Below are 24,542 nucleotides of genomic sequence, written 5' to 3'. Positions count from 1 at the left end.
CTTTTTTCCAAGCATTTTGAGTATATATTATAGAGTGTTGATTTATGTTAATTTAATTATTTTATAATTTTATAAAATAATTTTTTAAAAAAATGTTTTTAAATAATTACCGACGAAATTACTGATGGAATTTCCGTCGGTATATCCGTCGGTAAATCCGTTGGTAATAAAAAAAAATATTATTACCGACGCGTCTGTTCCGTCAGTAAATCCGTTGGTAATAATATTTTTTTATTACTAACGGATTTACCAACGGATAAAAAATTACCGATGAAAGATTCACCGACGGAGCATTTCTGTCGGTGATTTCATTGGTAAATTAATTACCGACGGAATATGTGTTTTACGCCAACGGAAAAATTCTGTCGGTAAAACTGTTAAATCTTGTAGTGACGTAAACATACATTTTCAATTCAAAATTTAACAAAACAAATCACAAAATTTTTTGAACAACAAATAAATCACATATAGGATTAAAATTAACCTTTTCAATTTGTTAGAGTTGGTTGGATTTGAACCGGAGAGGATGGAACTTGAAGAAAAAGGTGCTGGAAAATAATAGTATAAGTGAGTGTAGTACACGTCCAGGACGATCAATCTATGGTGTAGTGCCTTTTTGTCACACACTATTGGGTCTTGGGGTGCATGGACCACTCTGCATGGTAGATGACTTCTTCCTCTTCGTGTTGGTGGTAGCGGTGTAAACCACCCCCTCTTGAGGTGGAAGATTGACAGTTAAGAAGTTTAAGTCTACTGCTAGAAAATTTGGATTGCTATTGGTTTTTTCCTGTTTTTCTTGTGCTAAGGTTTTTTCTTTTATTGACTTCTCTTTTCTAGATCTTTTGTTTGGCTCGACTTTTTGCAAGCATCTCTATTTTACATTCTCTATATGTATCAATACCAAGGTTGATAAAATCACAATTTTAATACGGTACGGAAAATATAAAACAAATTCAGATCGTAAAAACGATTTAGCACGTAAACCTACATTAAGTCGTAAAATTATACGATTTTACGAGTCAAGTCGCGATTTTAACAACCTTGATGAATACCTTCTATTTATAATGTTTGTGATTTTCTGCAAAATAGAAAAAAATAATCTGGAAAAATAATGTTAGTCAATTATATTGTTTCCTTTTTTACTATGGATTCTTAATTACTTAAATTTTCTTTTGCTAATATGTACAATCTCTTTCATTAATTTTCTAATTTTGTTTGATACTATTTATTTTTCTTTTCCTTTTTTACATAATCTTCCTTTATATTCTTAGTTCCTAACCACCTTAGTCCCTTTTTTTCTTTTCTTGTGTCACTTTCTAAACTCTTTTTTTTTTTCATCATCATAAATTAAATAAAATTCTAAAATTTAAATTGGACTAAAAATATAATTTTGATAAAAAAGTGGCTATTCACGACGACGTCCATTACTAACAATCTCTATACTTTCCTCTCTTTGACTACTACAAAGACTTGCTTTCTCAATATATATATATATATTGAACCAACACACTCATTTTGTTTGTTATATTGTTGGTTCTATATAGAAGCGCAATTTGTTCTCAAGGTGGTACAATTTCTCATCTTTATTCATCATGGAGACCAAAGAAGAGACTCAAGGTAAAACAACCATGAAAAAAACCCTTCTCATCTTCAACTGCCTCATACTATCCATAGGAAACTGTGGTGGTCCTCTAATAATGCGCCTCTACTTCATCCATGGAGGCAAACGTATTTGGCTCTCTGCCTGGCTTGAAACGGGCGGTTGGCCCATCATTCTAATCCCCCTTGCCATCTCCTACTTTCACCGCCGTGCAACCGATCCCACCACTAAACTCTTTTATATGAAACCTCCCTTGTTCATTGCTGCCGCCATCATTGGTGTCCTTACTGGTCTGGATGACTATCTTTACGCTTATGGTGTAGCCCGTCTTCCTGTTTCAACCTCTGCTCTGATTATTGCAACACAGCTAGCTTTCACAGCTGGTTTTGCTTTCCTTCTAGTCAAACAAAAGTTCACTTCTTATTCAATAAACGCTGTTGTTTTATTGACGGTGGGGGCTGGAGTATTGGCTATGCATACAGGTAGTGACAAGCCTGCTCATGAATCGAGTAGAGAGTATATACTGGGTTTTATCTTGACGCTTGTAGCTGCTGCTCTGTACGGCTTTATCATGCCGTTGGTGGAATTGACATACAAGAAGTCCAGGCAGGAAATGAACTACACGCTTGTGATGGAGATTCAGATGATTATGTGTTTGCTTGCTACTGTCTTTTGTACCGTAGGAATGCTCATTAACAAAGACTTCCAGGTTGGTTTTTCTAAAATATCATCTATGCAATTGCCGTCTCTCTTGTTGGCCAAGGTATAGACAACGAGGAGAATTGGCCAGCGAATAAGAAGCTGGTGGAATCTTGCTTTAGAGTCTGTGTATATTCAGAATATATTATTGCAAAAATCATCATATAGAATCATGATAAAATAAGAATTTTCATGGCAGGTGTTCGAGTAGTTTAGCCAATCCATGTTTTTTTTTTTTTTTAAATCCGTTATATGGATGTCACTTACGGTTTGTCTCTTACAGGCGATTCCAAGAGAAGCAAGAAACTATGAGCTGGGAGAAGTCAAGTATTACGTGGTGATGGTGTGGAGTGCAATTATCTGGCAGTGTTTCTTCTTGGGAGCCATAGGAGTCATCTTTTGTGCCTCCTCTTTGCTATCCGGTATTATAATCACTGTTCTCCTTCCAGCCACTGAAATCCTAGCAGTTATTTTCTTCCAAGAGAAATTTCAAGTAGAAAAGGGTGTCGCTCTTGGACTCTCGCTTTGGGGCTTTGTTTCTTACTTCTATGGCGAGATGAAAGAAAACAAGAAAAAGAAACCAGCAGCTCCGGAAACTTTGATGGCTCCAAGTAATAATCCGGTAGGAAATGTTTGAGCATTTGTTGCAACAGTGCTGTAATTGCCAGTTTTTTTAAAACGCATTCATGCTCATCGCAATGAGAGCCTTCATTTCGGTTCTCACTTCTTCAAATTTCAGACTCCATATATATTAACATGAACCGGCAAAATCAACTCTATATATGGTCAGAAAAACAGAGTAATTATGCACCAATCCATTCAGATCATGCCATTCCAGATTCATTTTTTTAAAACTCCTATCTTGATGTTCCTGCCTTGAGAAAATGGCGAAGTTTCCTTCAAGGTTTTTAAACTTGGTTAGCAACTAACCAAGGGGATTAACTGAGTTCAAAGAAAAACGGATGAGGAAGAGGTTCAATCAGATAATTCGTAAATTATTCTCAAAAGGTGGAGGAAGAAACTAGGTTACCAAGTTGATTATACTTGAACTGAGAGCAGCAGAAATGATGCTTTTAGACGGACAAATACCCCGTTCTGAGATACATTGGAAGCTTCTCACTGGGCTCCAACTGTCTGAATTACAATGGACAATCTTAGGTCAGATTAGCATGTTCATGCTCTTGTATACACCATGACCCTCGTATAATTTCAGACAAAATACTTCAAAAAAAAAAAAAAAAAGGTATGTATATCATTCTGGCATATTTAAATCACCGCAGTCATGAGCAAGGCCCAGCTCCGTGAGGTAGTGTTCCCATTATTGGTAAAGCAATCCCTCCATTTCATCCACCAGCATGGAGGAGAGAGAGAGGCTCCAATAGTATCCATCTCTTCCATGATGAAGCATGTCTGCCCATCAAATAGAGTATTTGTTCATTCTTCCACACCTACAACGACATCATTTGCATCGAATGGGGGAAAAAAAGAGTGCACGTTTTTTGTTCCACTGCTTGCAAGTAATCTGAATTTTTATCCCTACTTCATACAAACCTATCACGGTATTACTATGGAGAGCAGAAGTCAACGTCAATGAGGCACATGATAAATTTACGTGGTCATCTACGAGCAACTTTTAATCAATTTCTGGATAATATTTTCCGTGCCACAAATAGGTACAAAGCGTTATAATCAATAACTATCATCGGTCCTACATTTTCAAGCACAACCATCAATGTAGAACTCTTCTATTTAAGTGTTAGAAATCGGTACCTTCTATCGATAAAAGTAAAGCTCCACAACAGATGACAGCATAATTGGTGCACGTATCTCCAGCAGCCACCGTGAGTCAGCTTTCAAATCATGGTTTTGTTAAAGAACAGCAGGATTAGCATGAGCATAGAAAATTTTAGCATAAACCTGGGATCCGTCACCCGTTCAAGAAGTTGCTGCCACCTGTAAGTTCAACCAGTAGATAGCTGCTGATAAAGCCTGTTATCCATTTCAGGATGTTCATTACAGCAAGAAAAAAAATTTACTAAAGGAGCCATGGATGCAGTCAAACATAGGACCAATTGATGTATGAATGTCCAAATTAAAATTTTACAAAACAAGAGCAAGAACGGAACAAAGCGTACAATTGACAATCACAACTGTAAAGGTACAATTCTGAATTTGTCTCCAAAACGATGGTTACAAGTGTTTGTGGTCTCATAAACTATTCACTGATTGTAAGGTAAACTATTCAGGCATAGGTCCAAATACTTAGTAGTCATATACAGACCATGATCTCAGTGTGTGAGAGCATGGATATGCAATTAGAATGAAGCCTACTCCTTATCCATATGGTCTTCATGGGCAGCAATGTTGCGAGAACATGAAGCAGTGGATAGCAAACATATTCTGAAGAACAAACGAGTCTTACCAGTTTCCTTCATTGGAAGTGTCATTTTCATTATTTATCTCTTCCTTGGCAAATTCTTCCAAAATAGCATGTTGGCGCTTATTAATTGCACTAAAATCACAATAAAACATGAAAAAAAGATTAGACATTGCATTTTGCTGCATATTCTGCAGCAAATAACATCCAAAAATACAAAGCTATTGGATACATAGAAGAAAATTAAAAAAAAAAAACACTTTGCAAGATAATGAATACATAAAACATGATTGGAAAATAGACCAATATATACTGTTGGATCTTCCAGATCTGATAATTGTAAAATTCACAGGACGTTCTGAGAGTGAAAAAAGAAATCATATTTACAGTGTCGCAATTTAACAATAACCTCTCTGCCAGAAGGTGCTGCACATTAAAACCACATTCTAGGTGCCTGGCCGAGCAAGGTCCATGTATTTTGTGTTCAGGTGCAAACTATAATTTCAAATAGAAACAGGACATGACATTATACAATATTTTACTTTAAAGACTACTTGGTTGAATTGAAAAAGCTTACTTGGGGAAGTTAATGCAAAACCGCACATATTGATCTCCATGATCTACAAGAAAACCATGCTTTGATAGACCTGCAGGAAATTGAGATTGTAAGCATATTTATTGGAAATGTAGGAAGAGTAAATTAAAGCAGGATTTGGATATCCAATGTACCTTTGCCTCTTAGTACCACAAGTTGACCTGGCTGAACTCCCTTTGGTATCTGCCGGTGGAATATAACAAAGCATAAAAAAATGGTGTTAAAATAGTGGAGGCAGGTCTAAAGCTTACAAAAAACAAATAATATATATATAAACAAGTTTAGATTTCAGAGAGGATGGAAACTTGGAAATGGTATTAACATCACTGGGTGTAGCATGGAATTTGAACTCACGAAATCATGAAATATTACTATTTAATATGACCTAAAATTAAAAAGACAATTCTAACAAAAGCATGGGTGAACAATTTATGCCCCTGTGATCACATTTCCAGATTTTTCCATGGCAATGAATACAAATGATATCAAAATTCAGGGCCAAGTTAGTCTTCATAACATAAAATAGGCCAATTTTTTAATAACTTTGTTCAATTCACTTGCTTCAAATACCAGAAAAATTTAGTGAAGGCTGATACATCTTAAACTGCACATTCTTTCATAGACAGTATCCCCAATGAAGCATGACTCTGGCAGTCCTAGTGAAAACAGTGACCAAGTTGAACAACAAAACATCCCTCAACTCATTGGACAATGTACAGTAAAACATTGAAGCAGTTGATTCTAGAATAATTTAAAAGAAATGTAAAGATTAAGTTGGAGGTAAAAGGTTATTACATTTACTTGTGTCTTCCCTGACAATGTTGGTACTTCAACCTTACCACCAAGAATTGCCTGTACAAAAATACAAACCTTGATTAATTGACAAAATACTGTTCTTTTGTGTCCAAATTCATAAAACTAATATATGGTACTTATTGCTTTGATTAGAGTGAAGGATTCATGCCGATCAGGGTGGAATGACTCAACAAATAAGAAATGAAACAGTAATTTGAACAAATAGAAACAGTATATTTTCATGGTGGGTGGAACGGGTACACTTGAAAGTGGCTGCACCAAGTCAAATAGATAAAACAACAAAAGGACACAGGCTCAACAAGAATTTTGCATAAGATTTCAGTTCTCACTTGTGTAAAACTAATATTAGCATCAACATAAACATCTGCACCTTCTCTAGCAAAGACAGGATCATCAGCAACCTGCATAAGCACAGCAAAGTTAATTTCATAAAGCATAGGAAACAAGAACTCTTAAACGAATAACGAACATTATGTTTTTGGAAACAGCCATTAAAGGTAATACTTTGGAACACGTTCATACACTAAATTCCAGACAATGGTGTTTGCAGCTAGCACCACATACAGACTCTTTCCATCCTGACTAATTTATTCAAAAGTTAATGAAACTTTGTAGATATAACAGCTGACGAGAAAATCCTACAAATGAAGTTCATGCCACAAGAATTGAAGATCAATGGAGGAGGAAAACAGAGTGTAGTGCAAGCTGCCAAACAGAGCAGATAAAATGTGTTGATTCTAAGCACTTAGGAAATCAAATAGGACAAGTCTCCAAGCAGATTCCTATTTGATGATTCATTAGTCAATTTTCCAGTCCTGCATAAGGTTTGGACTAATAGGACATACTTAAATCAACATAAAGCCTGCCTTTATAAAATGCTAATACGGTCCCTTATAAAATATAAATGTTGAAATGAAAGATAGTTCACTGCATGAGAGAGGACATTTAACTAAAGGTAAGGATGTGCCTTAAGATTAATGAATAAGTTGCCAGATCGACTTCCCCGTCCCCCTGTATTACCAGCTTCTGGCACACGGATTGTATCTCCAGAACCCACACCTAATCCAATTACAAAAAGATATTGGAAAAATTACATATACAGATGAACTTCAATAACAAAGAAATAATAATTTTTTTCATAAAGATAAATGATATGCATCAAGAAAGTTCTACACAAAGTAAAATCTCATATGTTGTTGACTTTGACTTTGGATTGGACTCTAATGCTTAAAAGTCTGCATCCTCAGCTTCATTTCTCAATTTGTTTTATAAAGCTATTCAGTTAGACACCTTGTATATATCTACTGGAAATACAGAAATCAAAGTACATTTTTTTATAGATAGTTTTTCTTTAAAAGCTGCATAGTGAACCAAAATGATGCATTTTCTACCCACAACACAAACAAACAGCATCATTAACAGAACTTCCCAACACAACCCTACAATTTCATCGATCACAGATTTAGCGTTTTCACAATACTGCAGTTAGTCTTCAATGTAAGGACATTGAGCAAAAGGGCTCATTTAGCCAACTATCTATAGGAAACAGCTTTAACTATTATCAGAAGACAAACTAAATGAAAAAATTATTAATCTCCTTTTCCTTCTATTATTGAGTGGTAAAAAACTTAAACTCAGGTCCCAGTACCGCAACGTGGTTTCATTAATCACATAAATTAAAACAAACCTTCTGGTATTGTAACTTTAACATCCTTAATGCCTTCAACAACCCCTGATCCTCTACATGACGTACAGTGTTCCTGTGAAAATGGATAAATCATCACCAATAGTTACAGAATAAAAATAGGAGTTAAACTCTGGAAGTCACGTCAGACCTTAATTATCCGGCCCAATCCTCTACAATGGCTGCAAGTTGATGTAAATGGAGGAATTGTAACCTGGATGTAAATTTGGGGGTTAATAGACACAAACAAATAGATATAAAACTTCCAGCCTTCCTAAATAGTTAGGAAGCAGGAAAAGAAAATTATTGTCACAAAAGTGGGTCATTACATAATGGTTTTTATCCACTAATTATAATCAGAGTAGATCCTCAGAACACTTACTTTCCCTACACCTCTGCAAGTAGGACAAATGCTTGCTTTGGCATTTGCCGGATAGCCATGACCATCTGCATTGTATATTTTGGGATTGACAGGACGGAGGAAAATCAATCATTTATACTGGGTAAAGAAGTTTCAAAAGACTTTTTGAAAGGAGAACGGATAGCATAAAAAAATGTGAATTTCAATCATGTCTGATATTTTTCTTTTTCAATTTAAACATGTTTTGTCTGTCTGCCGAAAGAAATTTCATCCCAGCACTTTCAGGAAGTGAAAAAGAACATTGTAACCCTATGTTTAATGTGCAGAGGATATCTGAGTTTGATTTAAATTTTCACCCGAAAATTAATAATTGTCCACTGATATCTTGAAAAAATTAACTTACCATATGTTTCTTTTTTAAAATAAAAATTCACAAATTGAAATTTCTGTGTCAAGAATGAAAAAGGTATAGGGGTTTCAAAAGATTTATTCACTACTGCAGTGCTTTTGTTGCAATTAAAAAGTACAGAAAAAATTTACTGTTGATTCATGTTCACAATGAATATGCATGAATGACCTTTGAATAGCCAAGCTTTTTGCAAAGAAAGAAAAGAACTATTCATTTACAGAAAAGCCTTTTGCTGCTAGATTATCCAAATTCAATTATTCCCAGAAAATAATAGTTTTACTCACCACAAGAATCACACGGAACATATGCATCAAAAGTCACATGCTTTGTGCATCCTCTAGCAGATTCAGAAAAGGAGAGAACTAGGTCCACCTACGAAATATGAAAATACACAAGAGTTTTTAAGCATGGAAACTACATGTCAGTTCAGAACAGGCATTGGAGATTAAAGGCAGTGAAAGAAGTTCACCTGAATATCAGATGCAAAATGATTGGCCTCATCTTCAAAGATCTGCAAGAAATCAAATATGTTGCGGTTTCAGTTACTGACAAGTGAGAGAAACATACTACAGGAAGATAAAGGATATAAGCTAGTACAGTGTACCTCAGAGAATATTTTATGGAATGAATTAGAGAAATTAGTTCGATAAGCATATCTAAATCCCCCTGCATTACCAGCACCATGTCTAAATCCCGCTGCATCATCAGCACCATATCCCTCAGCACTATCAGCACCATAATTCAAACCTCCAGTACGCATCTTCATCAGAAAATATGATCCAAGAAAAAGAAGAAGAAATACAGTTAGTTTAAAACTATAAACAGAAACACAAACTCCAATATTCAGATTAATTATTGCATAATAGCAAAGGATAACCAATGCTGACTGGAGAGTTTGAGCAATTTAGAAATTCAACAAGCTACCAATATTAAAAACCAAATACATAAAAGTAAAAAAGAAGCTTCTTACCGCATCATATTGTGCCCTCTTCTCAGAATCTTGCAGCGTCTGACATGTAAAAATAAATCACTTAAATTTAAGCAAGATCAACAACCATTTTAAAGTCTGGTAATTACAATTTTTTCCTCATCAAAAAATACTAACTTTGGCAGTTAAATAGTGAAAAATAATCACTTAAAATAAACATTAAAAGCGAAGATAAGAATAAACATTTTTGCTGATGAATTAATGGTATGGACCTCGTAGGCTTCCCTAATCTCTTGAAATTTCCTTTTCGCACTAGCACTATTTTTATTTGCATCCGGATGGTACTTCTTTGCAAGCTGCAAATACAAAGCAAAGCCAGCCACTCAAACAGAAGCTTGCTGGATCTCTAATACTCCAATTAACAAGTGAAGTAAGATGTAGGACATGAAATTCTCAAAATCACTCACCAAATGAAAAGCCGTTTTGATATCTTCTCTGCTAGCATTTTCAGAAACACCAAGAATTTCGTAAAAACTGCGTTCCTTAGCATTACAACTTCCTACACAGAAAGAAAGAAAGAAGAAAAAACAAAAGCAAGCTTAAGTTTTGAATTAAAAGAATAATAAAATACTCATCGATAATTAAATTATAAACCTGTGGCATGAATGTATCTCCGTTTAATCAAATGAGTTTCTGTAGTTCCGAAATCAGGAGGTTTGCTAATAGAATGGCCGCAACTGTTCAAAACTTATCAAAGAACAAAAAAAATAAGAAAAAAAGCGCAAAAATTAGAATCAGACTCCACAGATTGTTGCTGCTGCTACTAAAGCCAAGATTCATTGTATCAGGTTTGTTATTGCAACAAAGAGAGCTTACATCGATCAGAAAACGACGAGACTTTTCGAAGGCGATCTCCACGATCAACGGCGGTGGATGATAGCAAATGCCGCCGGCACTGCACAGCATAAATTGCCAAATAACTTATCAACACGAGATAGATACAGTTGCTTTGATGAAACGAAATTCAGTTGAGAGAGTAATTTATTTTTTTTGTTAATCGAAGGGTCGAAATTTCAAATTTCATTTCACTTACTAGTCCTAGCCAGCAGTAACTTCGCATTTGGAATCGAAAACAAATCTTACAATCCAAAATTAAAAGAACATAAAAGAATAATAATAATGATAATAATCAGCGAAAAAATGAAGCCATCGTGTTTGGCAAGAATCACCGAGTTTCCACCGATTCCTTAAACCTTTACAGCTGGCGGTTTAGGGTTTAATGCAATGTTTTGCGTGCTTCGGGGGCAGGCAAGGGGTTTCCCTGTTTGGATAAACTACATTTAAGCCCTTATAAAGTTAGATATATCCCAATAACCATCTCACAGTCTTAATAGTCTCAGTGCAGATCCCAAAGTTTCCAGGCTATTCTAAATGTCGCATCTAATTGATAAAAACTAATGGCAAGTTCACTTTTGGGTTTTTATTTTGAACTTGTATAGATTTGAATGGTTTTATTTATTATTTTTACGAAGTTTAAGAGGATAATGTGAGAAAATGAAAGTGACAGAATATTAAAAAAAAAAAAAAAAAAGAGTAATGACTTTCTATCAATTATTTTGGATGGAATGATAATTTCACCATAGTTATCATCCCTAATTCGGGTTGATCTAGTTAAGAAATTGAGTTTCAGATTATACGGGTTGATTCGGATCAACCTAAAAAATAAAATTAAAATTAAAATTTTAATGTTTTCATATGAAAAAAATAAAAAAAAAATTCATGTGAATATAGACTATACATGTTATAAATAATAAAGTTTTAAAAAATTATTTCAAAAAGTTTTTTATCCTACATTAAATAAATATTATATTAGTATATTATCTTTTTAAATTGAAGTATTTAAACAAAAAGGTTTTTTATCCTGCATTGAAAAAACATAACTTTTTTTTATAAACATAAAGTATATATACTAAAAGATTTCAAATTCCACATTGAAAAAATAAAATATTCTTCTAGTATTTATATAGTAAACTTTGAAAATGATTAATAATCAACTAAAAAATATTAAAAAAAAATGGGTGTTTAATAGGAGAAATAACACATTTGAAAAAGAAAACGGGTCAACCGAGTTTTGCCAGGTCACGGGTCAACTAGGTTTTGCTGGGTTTTTTCTCATCCCAATCTTTTGACTTACCCGAACCAGTCTAGCCATCAAGTTGATCGGGTCCCGATTTAACCCGCCAGACCGATCTAGATTTATTAACTATGAACTTGACTTATCAATTGATAGTCATTTGATCAATTAAAAAGATTCATATTATTTTTTATTTTATCACAATATCAAATATCATAGTTTTTTTACTCATAAATAAATGTATTACAGCATAAGAAAAAGAGAAATTTGTTTTTAATATAGTTTAAGATGAAAATGTGAGAAAATGAAAGTGAAAGGTAAGGAAAGAAAAAGGGTTTCTTGTAGGTTATTCTGGATGCAATGATAAAACTTGATTGATTCTTATTTCGCTTCAGTTTGGGATTGCAGTTTAGACGGAATTTAACAAATAAGTTAAATAATATTATTTTTTATTTTATTAAAATATAAAATATCATGATTGAATGAGTTTTTTTATTCATAAATAAATGTATTAAAGCATAAAAAAAAAAAATTCAAACCCACGGGGATGGGGTGGAAAGGGAGTCTAATGCATCTGATTCAAGGTTGGAATGGGGTGGAGAAGGCAAAAATCCAGCCTGCCGCCCCAACTTATTGAAATTCCCAAGACCATGATACTCAGTAAAGAGGCGAACTGAACCTTTTTTAGGATTAAAATAGAGTACGATTACAACGGCGACGTTTAGTTCAGGCAGAACAAGGAAAAGCGAGAGAAAATTGCTCGCTGCGACAAAAAATCAAAAGACGCAGCTGCTTCCATGGCGATTAGGTCACTGATAACGAATCATCTGAGAAAAAACAGTTACTGCCATAAACTTCAATTCGAAGCAAGAAACCTCTTTAAATCTTTATTACCAATCAGTAAAGCCAGCACTAAGTATAAATATATTCATAGCAGCAGCAGCAGCCGCCTTGAAACTGAAATTTTGAGACTGAAAAGCCCAAGCAGAGTGCTTCAAGATTGGATCAACAACGGAAACAAGGTTAAGCTCTCCCAGCTCAATTTGATCTCTAAACAACTCCTCAAATCTAAGCGCTACAAACAAGCCCTTGAGGTACCCTTTTTTATCCTCTGCCGTTTTTGTTCTTTGGGATTTATTTTATATAGAATCTGTTACTATCTATATATATATATATATGCTCACAGATATTACAATGGATGGAAAATCAAAACAACTTTCGCATAACGCCGGGGCATCATGCTTTAATGATGGAATTGATTGTTAAAGTGAATGGTTTAAATAAGGCTGGAGAGTATTTTGAACGAATTCCCGGTTCAGGCTCTAAAAAAGCTGCGTCTTTGCCTCTTTTACATGGTTATGTGAAAGAAAGAGATATCAGTAAAGCTGAGAGTTTCATGATCAAGTTGAGTTCCTCGGGCCTCCTTGTGACCCCTCATCCGTACAATGAGATGATGAAGCTTTACATGGCTCTGTCTCAGTATGAGAAAGTGCCTCTTGTGATTGCAGAGATGAAGAGAAACAAGTTATGTCGAAATGTTCTTTCTTATAATCTTTGGATGGGTGCCTTTGGAGAGGTCTTTGAGGTTGCCAAAGCGGAGATGGTTTACAAGGAAATGGTGAGTGATGAAAATGTTGAGGTGGGCTGGAGTACGCTAGCTAGTTTGGCTAATGTTTATATCAAGGCAGGGTTTGTTGATAAAGCTCTTTTGGTGCTTAAAGATGCGGAGATGAAGTTGTCTACTAATGGCCGGCTTGGTTACTTCTTTCTCATTACGTTGTATTCATCTTTGAAGAATAAAGAGGGAGTTCTTCGGCTTTGGGAAGCAAGTAAAGCGGTTGGTGGGAGGATCCCTTGTGCTGATTATATGTGCGTAATTTCATGCTTGGTTAAGGTAGGTGACCTTGTAGCAGCAGAGCAGGTATTTGCAGAATGGGAGACAAATTGTTTCAAGTATGATATTAGAGTCTCGAATGTGCTTCTAGGTGCATATGTACGGAATGGATTGATGGGAAAAGCTGAATCGTTTCATCTTCATACAGTTGAGAGAGGTGGGTGCCCAAATTACAAGACTTGGGAGATTCTAATGGAGGGATGGGTGAAAAGCCAAAAGATGGATAAAGCCATTGATGCCATGAAGAAAGGCTTTTCTGTGTTGAAGGTGGAACGTTGTGATTGGAGGCCATCGCACAGTATTTTGATGGCCATTGCAGAGCACTTTGAGAAGCATGGAAATTTTGAAGATGCAAATCACTACATTAAGGCTGTTCACGGTTTGGGTGTTGCAACTTTACCTTTGTATAAACTATTCCTTAGAATGTACCTCAATGCTCAGAGACCAGCATGGGACATCCTTAAAATGATGGAGAAGGATAGGATTGAGCAGGATGATGAAACTTCTGCCCTTGTTGCCTTGAACTCATGATTGATGGCATAAGTCATTGCAGTAGATTTGGAGATGGCATTGGTAACTGAGACCAATGGATGATGCTCCGACCTTGTTGAAATGGGTAGGGTGTTTTCTTTCTTTGCTGAAAAACAAATTCTGTTTTGGATATATTGGTTAATAACTGGAGGTTATGGTTTTAGTGTTGCCTGAACCGATTTCATCCAGGAGTACTTTGCTAAATTACTGTTGCAAATAAGTTAAAGGAAATTAAAAGAGAAGGGTACAATTGCTCTCCAATTTGGCAAAGCTTTTTTTATTTGCGCCATGCTTAACATGAATAATTGATGAGTACTTCCAGATGGCTTGTTGATGGTGTGCATCAAAGCATGTGCGATCATAGATGGTGCTGAAGGCTTCACTCTTTCAGGCTGTCAATAACTCTTGTGTAAGTGTATGTTGTGCTCTAGCAATTTATCATAAGGAGTCGCCCATTCTTTGATAATAGGAAGTTCTAGAAAATCATGAAACCAAGCATTAAACAAAGGTATAGTCTCTTCATCAATCAGGTTTACATCCAGAATTTCCTCAACTATTCGAGCCCAGATTCCAATCTAGCCATCCACGACGCCTATAGTTTCACCTCCAAAGAATTGTTTCCCCTCGAGGCCACTTTCCAGTCTTTAGATTCTCTTGAGCTTCTTTTGCAGCCTTCTCTTTCTCCTCCCCTTCCGTAACCCATGTATGCATAATCACTGACACAGACATGTAGTTTCTAGATAGGAAAAAAAAAGAAAAGGAAAGCCGTATATTCTATGCTGAATGTGATCGCTTGTAATCTAATATTAATCAACTTTTAACGCCATCTAAAGTATTTTGAAGGTTCTTGAATGAGAATACAATTAAGTAAAAAGTTTGTTGTGTTTAGCTGCTATTCTGATCTAGATCTAGTAGCCTTTGATGTCATCAATGTAGGGTAAATATTTCCGAAATATTGCATTTTAGTGATTACAACGTTGCCAAATGCATATCTTATTTTCTAGGATGTCAATGGCTTCTTTAATGAGTAGGCAGTTTGCATTTTAAGGGAACCTCTCTCTGTGGCCCTTGTCTGCTTAGCAGCAACTTCATGTAAAGCTTTTTAGGTGATTGCCAGCGTGTACCTCAATAAAATCTCCATAGTTCACTTATATCAGAGTATTTACTCTCTTGGTTACTACCTCTCTCACTGAAAGAAGAATTTTCATCTTCTGTGCGTTGCATGTGGTGAACTGCCATACTAAGTTAGATAAATGATGCATGATGTGTCCTGTTTTATGAGTCAAACCAAAAAAATCTTTTCATCTTTCCTATTTAATCTCAATTTGCAATGGCTCCGCAAAGTTATAGTGGGAAAGTCCTCGATTCCTGGCCTTGAGATGCTGGTTTTGATTAAAAGCAGCTCCAAATTTCCTAATTTGTAATTCTGAGCTCATTCTTTTCTTCCTGCATCAGTTTCTGATAGTGTAAATTTGTTGGAGATGTTAACGCACATGCATGAACTTAGGGATACCATTTTCACTAGGTTTACCATCCATGGGACCTTGTCTTTTTGCGAAGGTGATTGTTAAATCCATTTTCACCAAGTTGTTAACTCTCCTGAATTGTGCATTGTTTGTGATCTTGATTCATTTCTTGGACTCTGTGATGGTGGGAATGTGGAGTACTTTGTAAGTTTATTGCTGTTTCTGTCTATTAAACTGACTGTTAATTGGTGTCTTCTCAGGGCATCCATGGATTTTGTTTTACACGGAGCTTACCTTTAAGACATTGTCCATCAGATCAAAAACAAAGAATCAAGGTGCTGCAACTTCCTGCCAACTTGCAAATGCACTTGTATTTGTGTCACCTGGAAACCAGGTAGGAGTTGGCTCTCCTGGAGAGGACTTGAATCAGCATCCATCTGATAGTTTGAGTTGCATGTCAGAAGAGCATGGTGAATGTGGTTTGGTTGACGCTCTTGCAGTGGCGATTTCCCATTTTAAGATGTTGGAGCCAAAGAGGAGTAGATTATGTGGACCCACCGGCCCAATAGAGCAGCAGTGTTCATCTAACATCTCAGCTAACAATCTGTGTAGAGCATTTTGATTTTGCTGACAGACTGACACCACTAACATTGCTCTTCTCCACTGTTTTGCGAGCTGGGAAAGGATTCAAAACAACCACACCCTAACTCCAATATTCAGTGGGAGCATTTGTTGCAACAGTGCTGGTAAATATGAAGTCATTTCTTTTCGGCAATTTTGACTGTAATTCCTTTCAGCAGCCTTGTTCACAATTTAACTCCAATAATGTTTTTCTAGGCTGATGATTAGCTGAGAAGTTTTGCAAAGAGTGCCAATAGGAAATTATGATTTATGTTTTAGTAATGTCTGTTGCATGGGTTAGTTCCTTGCTTTTCGAAGTCAGTTGCTGGGAGTAAAATTGCAGGCCCTTTTTAATTTTGTTTCAGGGAGTTGCATAAAAGAGCTCGACTCTTTGAGCAGAGAAGTAATAATGTCGAAGTTGCACCATAGCTGATGCCCTCGAGATTGGAATGCGACTGCTACTCTCTCTCAACTGCTAAAGTGCCACCGTCAATTATGGATCTTGATTCTAAACCTTATAAACAATAGGCCATTGTTTTCGAACATGAACTGCTGAACTTGGAAATGTGGAGTAGCATCTTCTGTTATTCGCCCTTTAAATTTATGTTTGCACCAAGTTGATGCAGTTACAATAAGGTTTGAATGTTGCAAATTAACCAAACATAGGATCAGTGGCAAATTAACAAAATCAGAACATGCCATCATGAAATATAAACATCTAAACCCCCACTTGCCCTGGATTTAGAGCAGCTGGTAGGAAAATCCTCAGCTCTGGACCTGTGGGTGGGACTTCGTCCGCTAGTGTTTTATTCGTTGCTATATTTTATGCATTAACCTTCGACCATACACGATTAACAGAAATGGTCATCAGCTTTCTTCAATCTCAAGACTCAACTCCTTACAAAAGGCCATAAAAAAGGCTACAGGTTTCTACCACTTCCATCTAAAACTAAGTTGAGTGAAGAAGTATGGAGGTGGAAAGGAGCAACCGTTTACCAAAACGGAGTTCTTGTCACCCAACCAAGATCATCACATCTATTTGTCTTCTGCTTCTGAGTCCCATACTCAATCATTTGCAAGCTTCTCCTTTCCTTTTCCTTACTTCTCCCACTTCTGCTTCACTTGCTTTCTTCCCCAAATGGAGCACTTGAAGCCTCTGACGGTCCAGCTATCTCCAAGAACAGTGGCAGCTTGATCTCAAAGCTCCGAGACTCGGCCACCAGTTTGATCTCAAAGCTCTGAGACTCGGTCACTTTCCTACCCTTGAAAGATCTGAGGTGTGCTGAAACTTCCATGGTGGGGAACACTTGGTTTATGAGCTCCTTGGACGACACCTGTGAGGCGAATGAAGCTGAATACCTCTGTGACCCTTCACAAACGTCCAAGGGAGGGCTTATATGCATCAAGGGGTGTCAAACAAGAGATGGAACGAAGAACTCGTATGCCCTGAGGAGGCTCTTCCAGTCTCTGCCACGCTCATGAAGGGCTTGGCATTCGTGGCAGTCATATTATACTATACCGTGCAGATACTGTGTATATTATATTTTGTTTGATAAGGCATTTCAGTTTGGATTGACCTTGAAATCTAATACATCAATGGTAATTTAAATATTTTTTTATATAAAAAAAATAATTAGTATTTTTATTTAGAATACTTCAAAATAATTTAAATGTTTTTTTTATAAAAAAATATAAAAAATTTATTTAGGATACTTCAAAAGTAGTTTAAACATTATTTTTTTATAAAAAATAAAAAAATCTAAAAAAAAAAATCTAAAACACTCTCTAATATTCTTAAGATTTTTTTTACATTTAAAAAAATTATTATTATTGATCCGCTCCTAGCAACGAGCCAACATGCAATTATTATGAATATGGCGTGGATCGACTGGTATGGCCCCCTTTGTTGGTTGGTCTATAAAAAAAAAGAGCTTGAAGCCTACGAGATTGGTTCTGTTCCATTGGGGAGAGTTGAGGTCTAAAATGGGGTCATGGCTACAGCACCTCATGCAAGCTAACTTTGGAGCTGTTAAAATTGAGAGATTTGAAGGGCCTTACTGCTTTGAGAAGACAGTTGTGATCATGAGACATAACGAGGGAAGTATGGGAAAGGAAAGGAACCTTCAGGTTTTCGGTCTGTTGCGATGTAATGCTAGAAGATTCTGCGACATAAGCCCCGGAGGCAAGGGACAAGAAACCAGTGAAAGAGTGTTCCACTTGTTATAAGGCCGACGCTGTTCATGAGAAGAGGTTCAAGATCATTCAAGAACGCAGCAGCTGTAATACGCATATTTGCAAGAGAGTGTGTGAGGCTGCACATTGAAGATAGCTCCGCCAGAGGATCTAAGCTTCTGTGACCAGGTTTGTCTGTAACCTCCACTCTATTGGATCCCAAACTTTTCTTCCCTCTCCCACTCTTTTTACAAGGAAAAAATTGATATTGTCAGAGAGAATTCATGCAACACATGATATATCCCAGCTATCGATCCATTCAATGCATTTAATTTTTCTCCAAGAAAAGAAAAAACGACACTCATCCTAGCCCTTTATTGTTACTGGAAGCAAATTACCCAGCTTTCAATTTCTTACCAACAAATGCTAGTAATCATGATGATTAACATCTCCGGTTACCTCAGAGGAGACTGCAGGGGTAGTAACTGGTTAGGATAGGGCACAGCTAATTTAAGCAAAATTTCAACTTAATCACGTGATTTGGCATTTGATTATTGTCGTAAAATAAGAGAAATAACTTAGAACAAAGAGGATAGACAAGCATAGACAGAGTTGTGTTTAATAATAATCTACAAGACAAAATATTTGTCTTTATATTTGGTTAATAAAGGACAAGTTTATTTTAACTTTAAATATAAATTATTATTTTCATTTTAGTTTATATTGTATAATGAATATTGTTTTTTTCTTAATTAGCTTAAAATGGTAATTTCTCCACTCATCAAAGTCATGTTATTTTTATTTTTTTTGTAATCATCATAAAAAAATAATAATTAATTGTTAAGAAGATAATATAATTAAATTATGATTTGCTAAGTCATTAAATCATTTATCTAAATATATTTAATAATAAAATAAATAATTAAACCAATTATGTCAAATAAAACTATCTCAACCCAATAACTTAAGCTGTTAAGTGAGATCTCAGAATATGATTTATATTATTCTCTAACACATCCTCTCAAGTGAAAGCTCTTTGGGCTTGAAACTTGCACATATTTATTTTACCTTATGCTTAATTTTTATCAAATAAATGAGGATAGTGAGATTCGAACTCGTGACCACTTGGTCATCAAGGCTCTGATACCATGTCAAAGAACCATTTCAACCCAATAGTTTAAGCTGTTAAGTGAGGTCTCAGGATATGATTTATATTATTCTCTAACAACATCAACACAAAATTAAAACCTAACATAGTTACAAAATATAAGATAATAATTTCATCATAAATACACATGTTTTGTTATCTTTCAGCCCTCACCTTTTCATTATTAAATCTATTTTTTTAGAACATGAGTAATTTTTATTTCTCTATGCTATGTATGTTTTAATCATTATATTAATTTTTTTTTAATAATGATATTCATTTCTTTTATAATATAAAATGGTAAAAACATTTCTTCTTATATTTTTTAATTAATGAAAATCACTCTTTTGTTAATTAATTACTCATGTTCAATTTATAAAAAAAAAGTTATTTACTCTAATTCTTTTATTTTTCTAATTGTTACAAATTATTAAATTATATAAAATAATTTATTATTTATTTTAAGAAATTGATTTTTTCATATTAAATTGATGAAATTAAAAAAATCAAACTTTTAATACAATTACATTCTTAAAAGTGTGTGTATAATAAAAAATTGAAATTACAAAATATTTAAAGAGAGAATTGTGAAAAATTGGTTATTATTTGTTTCTGTTCCTTCTCTCTTTTTTAGATGGATGAAAAATTTACTAAAAATTATTTTCGGATAGAGACAAAAACCTATTTTTGTCAAAGTATCAACAACCAAACATTTTTATATCTCAATTGTCTTTTATCTCTTCTATCCCGCAACCGAATCTGTTCGATTCCATCAATCACTCCGTTGGGACGGGAGATAGCTACTTTAAGTACGGGCACAACCTTTTGATCGAATGGAGTGCATATATAACCCTTTACTGGTCAACAAGTTTTCCTTTACTGAAATTTTCTTCGGAACATGCTAATGCTAAACAGAATGCGACGAAAATAGCAAAAAACCAACTGGAAATAACAAAGAAGCTCAATGCCTGTTGTTGCAATAATTGCTCATTCTTTTTATAGTTGTGTTCATTCAGGTCAGAGTAATGACGTACTCCGATGTCGCCGCATCCCAACATGGTGCTCAATTGACAAACATGGTTTTCGGGGACAGAATCAGTAGTGTGATGGAGTTCCTCAGTAGAGGATGGTTAAAGCTTGCCGGAGTGGGTCAGTAGGCACCTCACTGCATGGTGGGATCCGCTGGGCGAAGAGGAAAGTGCTTCAACTTTTACAAAGATGGGAAGGTCGGTCACAACGAAACCCATTTTGTGGATTGTGCAAGAACTGTTCTCGAACAAGATAGGATAAGCAAGATGGGAAAAGACAACCAGGAGCCACACTAACAAGCCACAGCCAAATTCAATTGCCTGCAAGTGCTACTCTATTTGTTCACTTGGCATTTTACAATCTTATATCATAGGGCACAGTTGAATGGTAACAGCTAAGTTTTAGGGAATAAAGCTTTGTTGTTGTACATGAGAAACAAGGGGAAATACATGCAGTAATATTCTCTCTTTGCAAAAGTAATCTAGCATTCAACTACAATTGTAGGGGGGAACACAATTTTCAAATGTCTCGTTACAAATGAAGCTGCTGCTGGGAAGATTTACAATAGAACCCGCATTTTGACTCTTGGTACATCCAGAGGATGGGCGTTGATCACTTAACAGATACTTTGGTGCTCAATATACCTCATCTTCTAGACATTTTGGACCACAGGTAAACCACCATGAAACAAAACAGTGCAAAAAGAACAACGTGAACGATATGGTTTCCACCATTCTTGATGATACTCTTGTTTAATTTCCTGATGTTGTTCTTCACGCCAGCTTGAGCTTTCATCACAGTCATTTGCTGTCATGTTATTAAAAGCAAGCTTTCAGAAGGCAGTTACAGATTTTAGAAATGGATGAATGTTTCATTTATCAATTCCTTTCCTGTAAATAAAATTCAATGTTTCAAGTTCTTTTTTTTTTTTCTTTTTGAGAATCAATACTGTCAGTTGTGTGCAGATAATAATCTTCTTCTTCTTTTTTACAATATAATGTGCTATTTCTAAAGTTCAGTACTTTTATCCACCATTTCCTTATCTACTATAGTTTCACATAATGAAAGCAATTGTGCTCGTTTCAAATTAATAAAAAACATGGGTTGATTTTCACAAACTAGCAATTCAAATAGATATCATAACATCCTAGGAGTACCAATATTGAGGAAACCAGAAACTAAAAGATGGAAGACTTAGCGTACACAAATATTAAAATAAATATAAGCATATACCAGAGTCTCTAAGAAATCCTTCTGATACTTTGCTTCTGATTCTATCTCTTGAGCAACCTGCACCACATTATTAAATTAAATCTAACAGAACATAACAATGGAAGGGAAACTTCAAACCATTCTGCAGTCAAACTGGCGACGTCAGAAAATAATGTTAAATTTCAAACTGAAAGCACTTCATCATTAGCAAAATCATCAACAGCAGTTTTTATTTTTGCAGGAAATGTGCTCAAATTTCAAACTGAAAGCACTCCCCCAGAGCCTTTAAAGCAATCAATCCACCATAATCCTTCCATTGCTGGAACAACCTCAAGTGAAACCTTGTTTTGTTTCTGTTCTTAATAAAAAAACAATACAATATCCAAAATCCAAAAACCAAAATTGACGATAATTTTGTTAAATCCCATAAAAGAACATCTCTAAATTTCACAAATCCAGAGTTGATAAATCACATGTATCTTCAGCTTTGATAAAGATTATAGAGGATAATCCATCCAGAGCCTAGGGTCTCCAATACAACCTTGATGGTCATTTTATTCACTCCACAACTCATCTTCCTGGCATTCAAAGTTAACATTTCAATTGCACTAGTTGTTAAAGAAAAGCCAGTTTTTCCCTCCAATCCGATATAAAACGAGTAGGAATAGATTTCATTGAAGTAAACCCCAATACAAAATCTTACAAACAAGGAGAAAATTCCTGTGCATAATTCCAACAGCAAGTGGAACTGCCCAATTTTGCAACACAATCAGGCTTATTTTAGCAATTAAGTATTAGAAAACATAATCCCTAATAAATTACCCCATTAACAGCCCCAAACAAATAAAATTGCAACATATCCACCTTTTACAGAGGAACTGCTTTTCCATAATTAAGCAAGCTCAACAATTTCAACGAAAAAGAGCTTACGTTTCTTAATTGCCTAACTTGGCTACGGAGGCCAGTGATCTCGTCGTCCAAATCCCCATGGATCGGGTCAATCCGCAATTGTATTTCATCAGAGCTCGCCATCGGTCTCGTGCTAAGTCCCTCTCTACAAAGATTTGGAATACAAAAATTACAAATATGATAAAAGAATCTTAAACCCTAAATTTGACGACCAAGCAATACCTGGATCTGTAAGGAGCAGCGCCACCGTAAATAGAACCACCTCCTCCGCTCGACCTTGACGCCATTCTTGAAGGAAATTTGACTGGGAGGGAGATTTGCGATAATTCAATTGGAAGAATTGTTGACGTTTTTCAAGCAAGAAATCCCCCGTCGAATTTCTTTTCTTTTCTGGATTTGTAAAGTGGGGATCCGGTGAAGGGAAGGGGCACTTTGTTTCATACGTGGCATATAATTACTGCTTTGATGTGCGTAGCGTTTCTAATACTTTTTTCATTCTTTAGACGCGGAAGCATTTATTTATTTATTTTCTGCTTTCATTTTCGAATCAATTTTAAAACAAATAAATGAATTTTTTTTTTTTAAATATTTTTTATTTTTAAATTATTTTAATATATTAATATCAAAAATAAATTTTAAAAAATAAAAAATATTATAATATTTTTTTAAATAAAAAATAATTATCATCATAATATTAAAGATTCTCTTTTTATATTTTTAGATTACAAGGGCATGATTATGAAATAAAAAAGAAAACATCACATTTTTACTATTTTTTTTCTCTTCAATTGATGAACCATCCCTTTTAAATTGTTATAAGTTGACAAAGTTTGGTCCACCTACTTTCCTTTGAATTTTTTTTTGACCCCTTTAGCTTTTGGAATTTTTGTTTTAGTAAAATAACTCCATTCTGTTTCTTTTGTAGTTCATATGCTTAATAAAAGAGAGAAAGTTATTGAAAATAGAGAAGGTTGCCTGTTAATCCAATTTCAATAATAAGAAAGTTAATTTTAATATTAACGGATTTTTCTTTGACGAGAAGAATTCTATTAAGATTTTTTTTTGTCTTCTTCTATCAAAAAATATAAGTCAGAGGTCAATGAGATCTTTAAATTTGTGTTGGTTTTTTGTTTTTTTACTAATTTTTTGCTAATTTAAACCCATAAATGAGTTTATTTAGATGTTTAGAGAGGTTTTTTTAGGTGTTTTTAGATTAAAAGAGAGTTTTTAGATCCAAGAAGCCGAAAACCCGACTTAAATGGGCGACGTTGAACCAATGCAAATGATATGTCATCTAATATTAAACAAAATTGAGGCATACAATACATCGTCCACCCAACCTAACAAAAAAAAATTTCGGTGAGCCTACTCTTACATGTCCGCATGTGTGTGCCTATTTTTTTTTGCCATGGCCAACAAGGCCCATATTCCTAGGATTTTTTTAAGCCTTTATTTTATATTTATATAAATATAAAATAATTACAACAAATTTTGGATTTGTTTTCAAATGAAATTTATGACTTTTGTTATGGTATTAGCATACGCTCTTTTTATTATGCTCTTCATGATTTTTTTCCTTAAAGTTTAATCAAAACTAAATTGAATAAATGATATTATATTTATAATATTATTTTATTATATATAAATCAATTTTATATTTATTTTTGAATGAGATTCTCGCCTTTTTCATCATGTTAGCAACCATTTTGTTAATTATTCTATATGCCTACAATGCAATTTTTTTATGTTCATGGTTGTGAATATTCTATGAAAATAAAGTTCATGTCATCATAGTTATGTCAAATATTTTTCTTTAAATTTCTTTCATTGTTTGATCAATGAACTATTTGTCTTATACAATTTTTTTTTAAAAGAGAGAATATTACATGAATCATAAAAGAAGGTTTTGAAAAAACAAAATTTCCTTCATGATTTTATTTGCTTTCTTTCATGTGAAA

At 34.7% G+C, this 24,542-nt stretch overlaps 4 protein-coding genes across 12 annotated transcripts; 2 read left to right on the top strand and 2 right to left on the bottom strand.

Annotated features, from left to right (window-relative positions):
- The first annotated feature begins 1,515 nt into the window (after positions 1–1,515).
- On the top strand, positions 1,516–3,032 carry LOC7468877 (purine permease 3). The gene is made up of 2 exons (XM_002307315.4): positions 1,516–2,309; positions 2,583–3,032. The coding sequence occupies exons 1-2, from the start codon at positions 1,593–1,595 to the stop codon at positions 2,934–2,936; spliced, it is 1,071 nt and encodes a 356-aa protein (XP_002307351.2). The 5' UTR covers positions 1,516–1,592; the 3' UTR covers positions 2,937–3,032.
- A 276-nt stretch (positions 3,033–3,308) lies between these two features.
- LOC18099533 (chaperone protein dnaJ 1, mitochondrial) lies at positions 3,309–10,833 on the bottom strand. 6 transcript variants are annotated; one of them, XM_052453271.1, is made up of 20 exons: positions 10,563–10,833; positions 10,346–10,424; positions 10,124–10,216; positions 9,937–10,028; positions 9,742–9,825; positions 9,512–9,550; positions 9,146–9,301; positions 9,011–9,052; positions 8,826–8,913; positions 8,154–8,218; positions 7,923–7,985; positions 7,775–7,847; positions 7,055–7,146; positions 6,417–6,488; positions 6,067–6,123; positions 5,406–5,454; positions 5,254–5,323; positions 4,722–4,811; positions 4,070–4,288; positions 3,309–3,709 (listed from the first exon to the last, which is right to left on the bottom strand). In XM_052453271.1, the coding sequence occupies exons 1-19, from the start codon at positions 10,587–10,589 to the stop codon at positions 4,261–4,263; spliced, it is 1,359 nt and encodes a 452-aa protein (XP_052309231.1). In that variant the 5' UTR covers positions 10,590–10,833; the 3' UTR covers positions 3,309–3,709; positions 4,070–4,260. The 6 variants fall into 6 exon arrangements, with proteins under 6 accessions (XP_052309231.1, XP_052309228.1, XP_052309229.1 ...); XM_052453268.1 differs by having other exon boundaries at positions 3,309–3,943; positions 4,070–4,252; positions 10,563–10,831; XM_052453269.1 differs by having other exon boundaries at positions 3,309–3,838; positions 4,070–4,252; positions 10,563–10,831.
- Positions 10,834–12,138: 1,305 nt separating this feature from the next.
- On the top strand, positions 12,139–16,702 carry LOC18099534 (pentatricopeptide repeat-containing protein At5g27460). 4 transcript variants are annotated; one of them, XM_052453292.1, is made up of 5 exons: positions 12,139–12,697; positions 12,790–14,113; positions 14,351–14,437; positions 15,755–16,240; positions 16,481–16,702. In XM_052453292.1, the coding sequence occupies exons 1-2, from the start codon at positions 12,401–12,403 to the stop codon at positions 14,026–14,028; spliced, it is 1,536 nt and encodes a 511-aa protein (XP_052309252.1). In that variant the 5' UTR covers positions 12,139–12,400; the 3' UTR covers positions 14,029–14,113; positions 14,351–14,437; positions 15,755–16,240; positions 16,481–16,702. The 4 variants fall into 4 exon arrangements, with proteins under 4 accessions (XP_052309252.1, XP_052309253.1, XP_024457796.2 ...); XM_052453293.1 differs by lacking the exon at positions 14,351–14,437; XM_024602028.2 differs by having other exon boundaries at positions 12,790–14,437.
- A 4,141-nt stretch (positions 16,703–20,843) lies between these two features.
- LOC7486564 (bet1-like protein At4g14600) lies at positions 20,844–23,068 on the bottom strand. Its single transcript, XM_002306519.4, has 4 exons — positions 22,807–23,068; positions 22,606–22,729; positions 21,697–21,753; positions 20,844–21,270 (listed from the first exon to the last, which is right to left on the bottom strand). Exons 1-4 carry the CDS (start codon positions 22,869–22,871, stop codon positions 21,109–21,111), a joined length of 408 nt encoding a protein of 135 aa, XP_002306555.3. The 5' UTR covers positions 22,872–23,068; the 3' UTR covers positions 20,844–21,108.
- Between the last annotated feature and the right edge of the window lie 1,474 nt (positions 23,069–24,542).

The sequence above is a fragment of the Populus trichocarpa genome, chromosome 5 (assembly GCF_000002775.5).
Source record: "Populus trichocarpa isolate Nisqually-1 chromosome 5, P.trichocarpa_v4.1, whole genome shotgun sequence".
NCBI classification, from domain to species: Eukaryota; Viridiplantae; Streptophyta; class Magnoliopsida; order Malpighiales; family Salicaceae; genus Populus; species Populus trichocarpa.
Note: the sequence above shows the minus strand (reverse complement) of the source record. Positions and strands in the feature narration are given on the sequence as shown.

What these genes read in the sequence shown, in the direction of transcription:
- LOC7468877 (XM_002307315.4), top strand. Translation starts at nt 1,593, where the DNA reads ATGGAGACCAAAGAAGAGACTCAAGGTAAAACAACCATGAAAAAAACC. An exon ending in TCATTAACAAAGACTTCCAG is followed by an intron (nt 2,310 to 2,582) that starts GTTGGTTTTTCT and finishes TGTCTCTTACAG; the next exon opens with GCGATTCCAAGAGAAGCAAG.
- LOC18099533 (XM_052453268.1), bottom strand. Translation starts at nt 10,589, where the DNA reads ATGCGAAGTTACTGCTGGCTAGGACTA. An exon ending in GTTACTGCTGGCTAGGACTA is followed by an intron (nt 10,425 to 10,562) that starts GTAAGTGAAATG and finishes TATGCTGTGCAG; the next exon opens with TGCCGGCGGCATTTGCTATC. An exon ending in CAGGGAAGACACAAGTAAAT is followed by an intron (nt 5,455 to 6,066) that starts GTAATAACCTTT and finishes TTCCACCGGCAG; the next exon opens with ATACCAAAGGGAGTTCAGCC.
- LOC18099534 (XM_052453293.1), top strand. Translation starts at nt 12,401, where the DNA reads ATGGCGATTAGGTCACTGATAACGAATCATCTGAGAAAAAACAGTTAC. An exon ending in GCTACAAACAAGCCCTTGAG is followed by an intron (nt 12,698 to 12,789) that starts GTACCCTTTTTT and finishes ATATGCTCACAG; the next exon opens with ATATTACAATGGATGGAAAA.
- LOC7486564 (XM_002306519.4), bottom strand. Translation starts at nt 22,871, where the DNA reads ATGGCGTCAAGGTCGAGCGGAGGAGGTGGTTCTATTTACGGTGGCGCT. An exon ending in AAGTTAGGCAATTAAGAAAC is followed by an intron (nt 21,754 to 22,605) that starts GTAAGCTCTTTT and finishes AATGTGGTGCAG; the next exon opens with GTTGCTCAAGAGATAGAATC. An exon ending in AGGATTTCTTAGAGACTCTG is followed by an intron (nt 21,271 to 21,696) that starts GTATATGCTTAT and finishes ATAACATGACAG; the next exon opens with CAAATGACTGTGATGAAAGC.